Source organism: Delphinus delphis, chromosome 5, assembly GCF_949987515.2.
Source record: "Delphinus delphis chromosome 5, mDelDel1.2, whole genome shotgun sequence".
Taxonomy (NCBI): Eukaryota; Metazoa; Chordata; class Mammalia; order Artiodactyla; family Delphinidae; genus Delphinus; species Delphinus delphis.
In genome coordinates, this window is record NC_082687.1 from 120,193,238 (window position 1) to 120,205,413 (window position 12,176).

General features: G+C 35.8%; 1 protein-coding gene across 2 annotated transcripts in view; it reads left to right on the forward strand.

The window, feature by feature from the left end:
• The first annotated feature begins 397 nt into the window (after positions 1-397).
• The window catches only part of ADAD1 (adenosine deaminase domain containing 1), a 46,912-nt gene continuing 35,133 nt past the window's right edge, over positions 398-12,176 (forward strand). For both annotated transcript variants that reach the window (XM_060011859.1, XM_060011860.1), the window contains exons 1-4: positions 398-707; positions 1,459-1,647; positions 3,812-3,979; positions 8,637-8,704. In XM_060011859.1, the coding sequence (XP_059867842.1) occupies positions 536-707; positions 1,459-1,647; positions 3,812-3,979; positions 8,637-8,704 (597 nt within the window). In that variant the 5' untranslated portion in view covers positions 398-535. The remainder of the gene's footprint in view (positions 708-1,458; positions 1,648-3,811; positions 3,980-8,636; positions 8,705-12,176) is intronic.

Genomic DNA, 12,176 nt, shown 5'->3' on the forward strand with positions numbered 1-12,176 from the left:
GCCGTGTGGTTGTCAGGCCAAGCGGTTTGAAGTGAGAGGTTGAGGCAGGGAGGAAGAAGCCACGGCGTCGGCGGCAGCCGGCCGGCGAGCACCCGGCCTGCGGCTCCGTCAGAGCTGCCCGCCGGCAGGGTCTGGCCAGCAGGGCAAGAAGGACAATTTTGGTGAGTGGATGTTGGGCTGGGACTCGGGAGGCCGCCAACGGGCGGGCCGATGCGGGTCTCAAATGTATTCTTTTTGTTGTTGTTGTTTTTCCTGACACCCGAGGAAGGGCTTTTCACCACGGACCACCTCGTCCCTTCTTTCCTCTTTGTAGTAGTGCTTTGGGGGAGGGATTTAGGAGAGAGAGTTTTGTCACCCGTAAAACTGTAGGCACAGAGCAGCCGTGACATCAGAGGTTTAGCGCTTGTCATGTGTGTGTAAAGGCCGCTTATGGGAATGTGGTTGGTTTTTATTTCAGAGTATTTTTAGTTTACGTAATACTTTTTTTTTTTTTTTTTGTCTTCTGCCAACTTTCTTACAATTTGTAGGTGAGAAAATGTCTGGCCACGATGACTGGTTTCAGGGTTCTCGGGTCCCTAGCTTTGCCCAGATGCTGAAAAAGAACTTGGCAGTTCAGCCATCAGCCCAGACGGTAACCACACCCACAGGATGTTCCTCGGAAAGTTACAGCCTGTCGAACATGACATCCAGGGTTACTCAAGTGACGGGTACAAACTCTTTTACATTTGTACTAACGCCAACGTTCTTTAAGATTCTGAGATGGCCAGTTAGTTTTGTTGAGCCCCCGGTTTAAATGTTTCCTGGATATATATCCATTTACCTGTGGCCATGTCCCGACTGAGACTTGGATTTGACTCCCAGCACAGTAGAAGTCCTTCCCTTGGCTACAGACTTAATTGTTCTTTACCACTTGGGTGTACAACCACTTCCAGTGTGTCTTGCCTTTTTGAGGTGAGGCTGTGTCATCCCCTTCAGGAGAGAGGACTGGATTTATACTGGTTTCTATTCCACATTTCACTCAGTAGAGTGTTAAGTGTAAAGCAGGGACAGACACACTAAAAATTTGATTGAATTCAACGTGAAAGGTAATATGAAATAGTGAATGGGAAGCAGAAACTAGGTTCTAGTCCCAAATCTGTCTTAATACATTTTAGGCCTTAATGACATCATGGATAAAACTGGCTTAGGGAGCCTCTGAAGACCTTGACATCGCTGAAATTCTAGGATTCTTTGATATCACTTAATTATATGACAATACTTTGCAAAATAGTACTCTAAAAGATATATACAGTAACAGGTTACACTTCTTTAGTAGTAGAAACTCATTGTTAATGAAAAACACATGTGACTAAATGTGTCTGGAACACCTTCCATTTTAGGAAAGGGTTTGGTGCTTTTGCTTGTCTTATTATTCTTTTTAATTTAACCAAGTTGACAAGCGTAAACATTTATTTTTAGGTAATTTTCCAGAACCATTGCTCTCCAAAGGTCTTTCACCTATTTCAAATCCTCTCCTTCCTCCAAAAAAAATACCTAAGGAATTTATAATGAAATACAAGCATGGAGAGATAAATCCGGTATCAGCCTTGCACCAGTTTGCGCAAATGCAGCGGGTTCAGTTTGACCTTAAGGAAACAGTAACAACAGGCAAGTGTGAAGTTGTATCTGGTTGTTCCAGTACTAGAAAATATTTTCCTATTGAAAACAGTATATAAGTGGTACAAAATTTGATTATCTTATTTATTTGCCTAATGTCGGGGTTAGATAATTGCTAGTATGTCTTCACAAGGGTACTTCAGAAATTTTTATGTTCATACTTCTTTAGCCTTTTGAGCCTCTAAATTTACTCATACAAAAGTTCTAAAATACTAAATTTTAATTTTTTGTGTATGGCTAGTTTAAATCTCATCAGCCTTGTAGATTATTTTCAATTGTAAGTACTTCTTATAGCATAAATATACTTCTGTAGGGATGTTGAATATTTGGACTCTGATGATTTTATGGGTATTCTGTGATGATGATGCCTAATGAAAATTATAGTCAAATTTGGCTTCTGAAATTTATATTTCAGAACCTAATTTTTATAAAATATAAGGGAAAATAGCAGTTACCTGATTGATTCTCTGTCTGCAGACTTGTCTTTGACTAAATTTCTCCATTCTCTCTTAAACTGTCCCCTGCCAGAAGAATCTGTTAGCACATTGGGCCTGTGGAAGGCTACAGGAGTACAGATTAGTAAAAGATGGAAAGAAGTTTCTGATTTCTTAACCTTATGACTAGTGATTAGGAAAATTAACAGGTGACAAAAATAGGGTCTTAATAATGAAGTGAAGTTTTCCTAGGTTCTATCACTGTAGGTTGGATAACTTCATATGATCAATACTATGGACTGAATTTCTGTGTAATTAGCTTTCTGCCATTCTTCTCAGACTGCCCTTGGAAAATGTAAACTATTGGTCACAGTATGAAGAAAACTTACCAGGGGAACTCTTCGTTGAACAAAGTAAAAACTCAAAAACACAATCCAGCAATTGTTAATGGTGTTCATTTTATGTGCATAGTACTTGCTGAATAATCTAATTCAGTAGATTTGGTAGAAAAACCAGAGTGTCAATATTTTTTAACAAGCTCTTTAGTATGGATTTAGATGATGATCAAGTTTGAGAACCTGGGGTAGAAACAGGATGAAGCTTAAAGCCTCAGCACTCTGACACAGAGTACTTATTAACAAATTTGACACATAATATCTCACAAATAAGAATCATCTGGGCCACTTGTTAAAAATATAAAATAGGCTCAGGTTTACTAAATTTGGATTGGAACCCAGGTGATCATGAAGGAAGGAATTTGGGAAACTGAGGTCATAGATGTTAGGAGGAAAACAGTTTACCCTGATGCAGTCTGGAGTTGCTTCTAAATTCTTGATGTACATCTTAAAGAAAAACCCAGAAGTTTAATGGAATATGTAAGAAGACAAGATAATACAATAATAATGAGGCTTATGTGGAGTGACACTGTATGTAGTCATTTGTAACCAGAGTGGAGACTTAAGTTTCTTAAAGGCCTCCTATAGTCTGAATACCAAGTAAAACTTGAACCAGAAAAATCTTTGGCTTGTAAATTTAGAAGATGGTTCCATTTCATTTTTCATCAGGCAAATATGAAAACTAGGTAAATGTAACTGTGTAAAGGTAATTTTTCCGGGAATTTTGGGTGACTGGACAGTTCAGTTCTTTAGCATATCTTTTCTTATTATTATTTACGGTTTGGTTTTCCTTGTAAATCCCCCACACACACCGTAAGGCTGTGATGGGTTGGATTGCTTATTGTGACTCCCTGATAGAAACATAAGATTTCTTCAAAGGGATTCCTTCTGTTCCGGAGCTTATAAGAGTATCAGGGCACTCGGAGTGTAGGAGTTGTTCAACTTCATTGGTATTGAAGTTCGAAAGAAGAGACATGTTGCCAGACGCTCCACATCTTCCCTCTCATTGGTCATTAGATAGATACTGGGATGCTTACCATTGCCAGGAATTATACAAGGCACTGTCACTCTGTGTGTGACGTGTACTCTAAGCTGGCCCTATTGTTCATGCTGAATCTGGAGCCAAACTGGCTGCTTGAAGGATTCCTCAGAACTAGTTCAGGGGCCCACTCCGCTTTACTTTTAACCTGTATTGGCTCTGCAGAATAACTGGTAGGCTGAGATAGTTTTCTACAGTTGTACTGGGATGTTTTTCTATGTAACAGACATCTTTTGCAAGATCATACTGTGAAGTATTACAGCATTCATTCTGAGTTATTTTTCAAGGTAATGTTATGGGACCATATTTTGCTTTTTGTGCTGTGGTGGATGGTATTCAATACAAGACTGGACTGGGACAAAATAAAAAGGAGTCTAGATCCAATGCAGCAAAATTAGCTCTTGATGAGCTTCTACAATTGGATGAAACTGAACCAAGAATTTCAGAAACATCAGGTAAATATTCTTGATTATAAAGTAGTGTTTATAAAGTGTATCATTTTCCAGAAAGTGTCACCTGAAAGATTTATGTTAATGAAGAGTTACTTGGCAACTACAAGATAGAAGTAGCAGGATTTGAATACTTTCCTTTTGTTGCTGATTGCTGACTTATTTAATAGTAGTTAAAATGCTCTTGTATATTTCAACACCAAAGATGTAAACATGTTGCTGAACTGTCTGATAACTTGTCAGATTGTAGATGGGTTTGAGTCCTGAAATTTAGCTTTCTCTGTAATTTATTGGATTCTTATTATGAACTTAACACTGTGCACTTAATATGTAGAGGTTATTAATGCAATTTTTGTGAAGTTTGCCTGTGTTAAATTCGGTAATGGTAGGGTTACTTGAGAAAATAAGGGCCTAAGGTAGCATAGCAAATAGGTTGAGAGTGTAAAGTCCAGAATTAGATTGCTCAGGATTGAGTATTGACCCTGGACAAGACAAGTTGTTTGCTTCCTAAACCTAAGTTTCATCATTTGAAAAATGGAGACAAGGATAGATACCTACTATGGCTGTCATTAGGATTCAGTAAATAATGGATACAAAGCTTATAACCAGTGCCTGGTGAACAGTAACATAATCAAATGACAGTAGTTCTTATTAAACATTAGTCAATTTGAGGAATATATATGTTAGCATAGTAACCAGTTTTTGTCAGTATTTCATTCATGTTAGATTACATTTTGGTTTAGCTGTAAATGAGGCAACTTTAGTAAATAAAAACATTTAAATTTGATTTAAACAGTGACAATAAATTCTAGTTAAATTCAAATCACCTTGTGACTGGGCTTTTTTTGTTTGTTTATAACCTATTAATTTTAATATTTCTTTTGTAATACTTTCCTTAAGGTCATTTTGTTCTTTCTCTAAGTTCAGTTCTTATTCTATATATTTTTCTGTTGTTTAATTAAAACCATTATTGTTTTGATGTGTAGTCTTTCTCATTGTTTTCAAAATACTGATAGTTTGGATTAAATAAGTACTTAGGAAAGTATTTTGTTAATTTTCATATTTCTGTTCACTATTTTTTAGATTTATTAATTAATTTTTTAGGGCTGGGTATGATAATTTTGGTGTCTTATCCATGCTGGCAGTTTATCAATGGAAATTCTTTATATGTGATTATTTTATAAGCTATCAACCCACCTAGGTATGTCCCCAGCAATATTTTCCCCGTTTCTTTGCAACCGTCACATGCATTCAAATCAATAAATCTATGTTTTGAGGATGTACTATGGTAAATACTAGGACTGTGATAACTTCCAGGGACTGTGGTAAATACTAGGAGTCTAGAATCAAGTAAGACCCATTCTGTACCCTCAAGGAACTAAAATACTTTGTTGAAATCAAGCTAAAATATATCTACAGAATTTCCCACGTATCTAATTTAATTATCAGAAAATGATATTTATGATTGGCTTCTCATGAAAAATGCATTTCCCCTGAGGGTTTTCAAAATGTTTATCTGGGGCTAGCAAATCTTTTGCCCTGTGGGCCACAATTTTTAGTTTCTAAACATTTATCTTTTCCCTTTTTTGTGAAAATTAAAGTAGCATTTTCCCATCTGCACTGATGCCACTTTTATATTCACCATTGTTTTCTCAAAAAGTGCCAATAGTTCCTTAATGATGACTAAGAGTTCTTTAATAAAAGGTTTTCTCTTGCCATAGAGCCTGGAAATAATTCAATTAGGTCATCTTTTCCCTTATAATGAACTACATTTTCTTCTTTAAAATGTTTGTCCTAGACAACTGAGCTTAACTATTTATTTTTCTTGTGAAGAGATATGGAAGATAAGTATTGAGTATTTATTTCTTTTCTTTGCTGTTAATGTTATATTTGTTTTTCTAGTCTCCTCCCTATTTATAATGTAAAATTTTAGAAACTAATTTTTTCAAAATTCTGAACTCATCAGAATTATATTTCATGTATATCTTCTTTCATATATTGTACATGGTGTTTTTAAAAGTATATTCTTAGTTTTTTGTTAACCATATAAATACTTTTTTGCTCTGACTCTTTTCAAGAGCAGTATGCTTAATGATATTATGCTAGGTTTTGAAAATCTAACACTTTTTGACACAGTGATTTAAGAATCTGGCTCTGTGTTTATTTTAGTTCAATACCCCTTAAAAAATCATTTAATAATGTAAAAGTAACGTAAACTTTTTGTAATGCATGTATTTAAAACATAAAAATGACCAAGTTAACCATTTTAAATGTACAGTTCAGTAGTGTTAAGTACATTCACTTTTTTGTGCATCCAATATCCATAACTGTTCATCTTGCAAAACTGAAATTCTATACTCATTAAACAGTTACTCGCATTCCCCCCTCCACCAAGCCCATGGCAGTTACCATTCTACTTTCTGTCTATATTAATTTGACTTCTCTAGGTACCTCATTTAAGTAGAATCATACAGTATGTGTCTCTTTTGTGACTGGATTATTTCACTTAGCCAGTTTATCCATGTTGTGGCACGTGTCAGAATTTCCTTCCTTTTTAAGGCTGAATAATAATTCTATTATATGTGTATACCACATATTGTTTATCCATTCTTCTGTTGATGGGCATTTGGGTTGCTTCTCCTTTTGACTATTGTAAATAATGCTGCTATGAACATGGGTGTACAAATATCTCTTTGACACCCTGCTTTCAATTGTTCAGGTTTTATACCCAGCAGTGGAATTGCTGGATCATATGGTAATTTTGTATTTAATTTTTTTGAAGAACTGCTGTATTGTTTACCATAATGGCTGCACCCTTTTACATTCCACCCACAGTGCACAAGGGTTCCAATTTTTTGACATCCTTGTCAACACTTGCTATTCTTCATTTTTTTGATAGTAGCCATCCTAATGGTTGTGATATCATGTCTCATTGTGATTTTGATTTGCTTTCCCTAATTATCAGTGATGTTGAGCATTTTTTTCATGTGCTTATTGCCCACTTGTATATCTTCTTTAGAGAAATGTCATACTCATGTCCTTTGCCCATTTTTGAATTGGGTTGTTTGGTTTTCTTTTGAGTTTTAGGAGTCCTCTGTATATTCCAGATAACAATCCCTTATCAGATATGTGATTTGCAAATATTTGCCCCTCTTTTGTGATTTGCATTTTTACTCTGTTAATAGTGGCCTTTGAGTCACAGAAGTTTTCAATTTTGAAAAAGTCCAGTTTGCCTATTTTTTTTGTTTCCTGTGCCTTTCATCAGATTCAAGAAATCATTGCCAAGTCCAATGTCATGAAGCTTTCTGCCCATGTTTTCTTCTAAAGGTTTTATAGTTTTAGCTCTTAGGTTTGGGTCTTTGATCCATATTGTGTTAATTTTTGTATATAGGGTTATCTGAGGGTCCAACTTCATTCTTTTGCATGTGGATATCATGTTTTTCCAGCATAATCTGTAGAAAAGACTGTCCTTTCCCCTATTGAATGGTATTGACACCTTTGTTGAGAATCATTTGACCACCTTTGTAAGGATTTATTTCTGCACTTTCTATTCTATTTCATAGGTCTATAAGTGTCTGTCTTTATGCCATTGCCACACTGTTTTGATTAATGTAACTTTTGTAAATTAAGTTTTGAATTCAGGAAGTGTGAGTCTTCCAACTTTGTTCATCTTTTTCAAGATTACTCTGTATATGGTGTTTCAAAATGCAGACCAACTTGTACAGTCACATTCTCTTATTTATTGAAAACATTTGTGCTTGATAAACAGGATTTAATATCTTTAGTTTTCATTTCACTTGATCCTCACTGAGTAGATGGAAAAAATCCATCTTTCTCTGAGTTTTTAAAGTTCTGCTTATTTAAAGTCCAGAGTGTATATCTCTAACTATAGTCAACATTTACTTAATTAATGTGAACCCCAAGATGACATTGTCAGTCTTTCTTTGCTAATTTCTATGTTACAACCAGTTTCTCATTTTTACTCAAAATGAGGTCCAGAGTAGCAGTTCTATTTTCTTTCTTTGTCTTTATGAATGATTTCTTGAGAGATATTGAGTACTTTAGTTGAACCTTTGCTCCTGGACCCTTCTCATTTAAGCTTTCCTGATCTTTTATTCCTTTAGTTTAGTGTCATGTTCTTTTCTTGTTCTTCCTGGATTTCCCAACTTGGGAACCAAATTGGAAAGCTATTGCAAAGAATGGGACTAAAAGCTTAGAAAACTTTGAATGAAGTATTCCCCTACAAACTACTCTGATAAAATAGTATTAAAATGGTAATTTTTTACTTACTAACTTTTTGGTAGAATATTAAGTTTAAATGTTTTACCTAGTATTATTGTAAATATAAAATTGTTCATAAGCATTTAGAACAGGGTTTCATTTTTACCGGTTTTCAGAATGTTGAATCTATTACAAAGCAAGCTATATAGTAGCATAAGAATAGGGCACCCAGAAAGGTATTTGGTGTTTGTAGAATTGATTTCAATATAGGAAAGACATTTAGCAAGGCTCAGCTAATGGATAGTAGATGGCCTAGAGTTGGCAGAAGTATACAGAAAAGATAATCATTCTTGGATTGCTGTTTTATTACAGAGTAGTATGATACCTGCTCTTTGGAACATTTGATGTTTCATTTTTCCTTATGTTTTTGTTTTATTTACAGGTCCCCCTCCTATCCCTGCAGAACCTATTGTTTCACCTGAACCAGTATATGTTTCAAAAGTACATTATGGAAGGAAAGTCCTTTATGATAATTTTTTTTTTTTTAAGAAGATATTTGAGGGTAGGAATTTATTAATTAATTTATTTTTGCTGTGTTGGGTCTTCGTTTCTGTGCGAGGGCTTTCTCTAGTTGTGGCAAGCAGGGGCCACTCTTCATCGTGGCGCGTGGGCCTCTCACTGTTGCGGCCTCTCTTGTTGCGGAGCACAGGCTCCAGATGTGCAGGCTCAGTAGTTGTGGCTCACAGGCCTAGTTGCTCCGCGGCATGTGGGATCCTCCCAGACCAGGGCTCGAACCCATGTCCCCTGCATTAGCAGGCAGATTCTCAACCACTGTGCCACCAGGGAAGCCCCTATGATAATTTTTAAAGAAGATTAACCCAATTAAAAATTATAACAGCATATAATTAAAATATGCATAGGTATGAAAATGTACATTAGTATTTTATTATTCAAACCTGTCACACTTCAACAAAGATGAGTATTTCCTTCCATACTCTGCTAAAAATTAGAGAGATAATAAAATTGGAGAGGAACTACTGAAGAAGTGGTTTCTTTCCTATAAAGAGACGGCTTATCAATATCATATAACTGCTTTTTTGAGAACTCTTTGCTTCGGTGGGCCGGTCATTAATGAAATCCAGTGGCTTTCTGGTGCTTGATGGTTGGGGTATTCATTTCAAGTAATCTATTCACTTTCTTTTAATGTTAGTTATTTGTCACTCAAGCCCAAAGAAAACTATAACTGCAATTGAAATTACTAGTTGTGTGACCTAGGACCAGTTACTTCTCTGTACACCTTAATTTCTCTGTCTATAAAATAGCTACAACAATAATTACCTCATAGGGTTATTGTGAGGATTAAATTAATTTATGCATTAAAAAAAACTTGATCAGTGCCTGGCACACAGTAGGTGCTCACTAAATAGTAACTACCATTATTTTAACATTTTATTATATTCAACATTATGTAGATTATTGTATACTTTTCCCATTAGATTGTGAATCCCCTGAAAGGCAGGAAATTATCCTTAATTTCTACATTGCCTACATAATAGTAACACTTCAGACTTTAGAGTGTTTGTGCAACTAAAGTGAAGAACAGCGTTTCTTTCTTTGTCTTTTCCAGGTCTGAGGATTAGAATTTATGCCTTTTCAGGTTTGGTTTTCCATTGTCTTTCTGAGACAGAAAAAAAGCTGCATTTGTGTGCTTGTTTGGAGTAAAACGACCAGACCAGGGAAAATAGGCACATTCAAAAGGCAAAGTCTACCAATAGTTAAATATAGTCAGTCAGAGATAGTCATTTACCCTAATGGTCATAGGAGTTGATGAACAGAAGGACAGTGAGTGGTCAGTCCAACAGCAATGATTTCTTAATATGAGAAGGGACTCTAGTCTTTCTTTTCAGCCTCTGTGGACATTTTTAATGAATAGTTAAAAAGAATCCCGGGTTGGCAAATAATATAAACTACTGTTACCCTGAGAAAACACATCAATCTATGGGGAAGAAAGAGTATGTGGTTAACGGTATGTTTAAAGAAATACATGAGTAGAGTCAGGTTTGGTAGGCTCAGGTAAGGAGTTAAAAAGTTAAAACTTGATAGTTTTCTTTTAGTTGGGAAATGGAGAACAGACATCATTATCAGGCTTATAGGTAAACACGGGTGTTGAATGTTATCACTTTTGAAGAAAAAAAGATTTGAGATACATAAAAATCTCCTGAACAGGTCCTGCTGGGCTAGTTATGGAGGGTATCACCATTTCAGAGCCTGTCTACTTTGCCATATTTTTACTGGAGTGTATCTTCATTTAATATAGTGATATTTTGGCTCTGAAGATAGGTTCAGGTTACTTATGATACTAAAGATCACTTGAAATTAGCAACTGGAAATCAAAGAACCGGTGTTAATTAGCATCATGTATGTCATGTTTTTGTGTCATCCTTCACTTCCAATAGTTTGTGAGAACATTTTATTTCCTCAGCAACCAGCGCACATGTATAGGAAAAATAGTATTGCACTTGCTCCTTATTCCTTCATATGCATGCTAGTAAGAGATACATTTAGTAACTAAGATTTGATTATATTCACAACATTTGTTATTTCCTTCAACACCAGTTAAGATCAAGAGCTATATCAGTACGTTGTTAACTTCCAAACATCCTTTATGATATTCAGGTGCAACGTTTTTAATATGCAGCAAAATATTCTCATGCCACACACATAATTCTTGATCTGTCAGTACTGATTGCAGTGTATTTTTCTATTCTATATCATTGCACAAAATAATTGCTAACTGTATAGGACATGATTAAATAAATTACAGTGCATTCATTGTATGGAACCATTAAGAAGAAGGAGGGTAGCACTACCTCTGAATGATGCCCAAGACCAAGTACAGTAAGTCCCTTACATACAAACGAGTTCCATTCCGAGAGCGTGTTTGTAAGTCCAGTTTGTTCATAAGTCCAACAAAGTTAGCCTAGGTACCCAAATAACACAATCGGCTATATAGTACTGTACTGTAATAGGTTTATAATACTTTTCACACAAATAATACATAAAAAACAAACACAAAAAATAATTTTTTTTTTTTTTTTTCCTCGGTACGCAGGCTTCTCACTGTTGTGGCCTCTCCCGTTACGGAGCACAGGCTCTGGACGCTCAGGCTTAGCAGCCATGGCTCATGGGCCCAGCCGCTCCGCGGCATGTGGGATCCTCCCGGACCGGGGCACGAACCCACGTCCCCAGCATCGGCAGGCGGACTCTCAACCAGAGTGCCACCAGGGAAGCCCCAACACTTTTAATCTTACAATACAGTACCTTGAAAAGTACAGTAGTATCAGCTACATCACCGCTGCTTTTACACTTGCTTCCAGACATCCTAGGCTTGAAATAAATGTACTGTACTACTGTATACAGTACTGTACAGTAAAGTACACAAAAGCACAACCACTTGTAGAGGATGCACACACGTGACAGTGTAATGACAGACACATGAACTAACTTACATGATTGGACATATGAACGTACCTTTGCATCTTTGAAAGTTCACAACTTGAAGGTTCGTATGTAGAGAACTTACTGTAAATGCAAAGTGGATTTTAGCATGCCCCAGTTTTTATTTTTTAATTAGTGTATGTTTAGATGTATATTTTGTTTATCAAAATATCCATACTGGTAATAGTGGTTGCATTTGGAGAGGGAGACTTATGAATGTACATCTCTTATATTGCTGTTTCAGTGGGAAAAAAACGTTTAACTTTATACTATCATCAAATGAATATGCTTCTCCTGTATCATAAGCTTTTGGTAATAAGCTGAGCCAAGTTGTTGAGTACTTCTCAGTCATAGTTTCACTGCATAAACACGAAAAGCTAATTTTTACACCACATGATGGTTTTACTAATTTAAATGAAATATATGCTAGCATGCAATTATAATAATTTGCACCTTCTCATTGTATGCTTTTTGGTTAGATAAA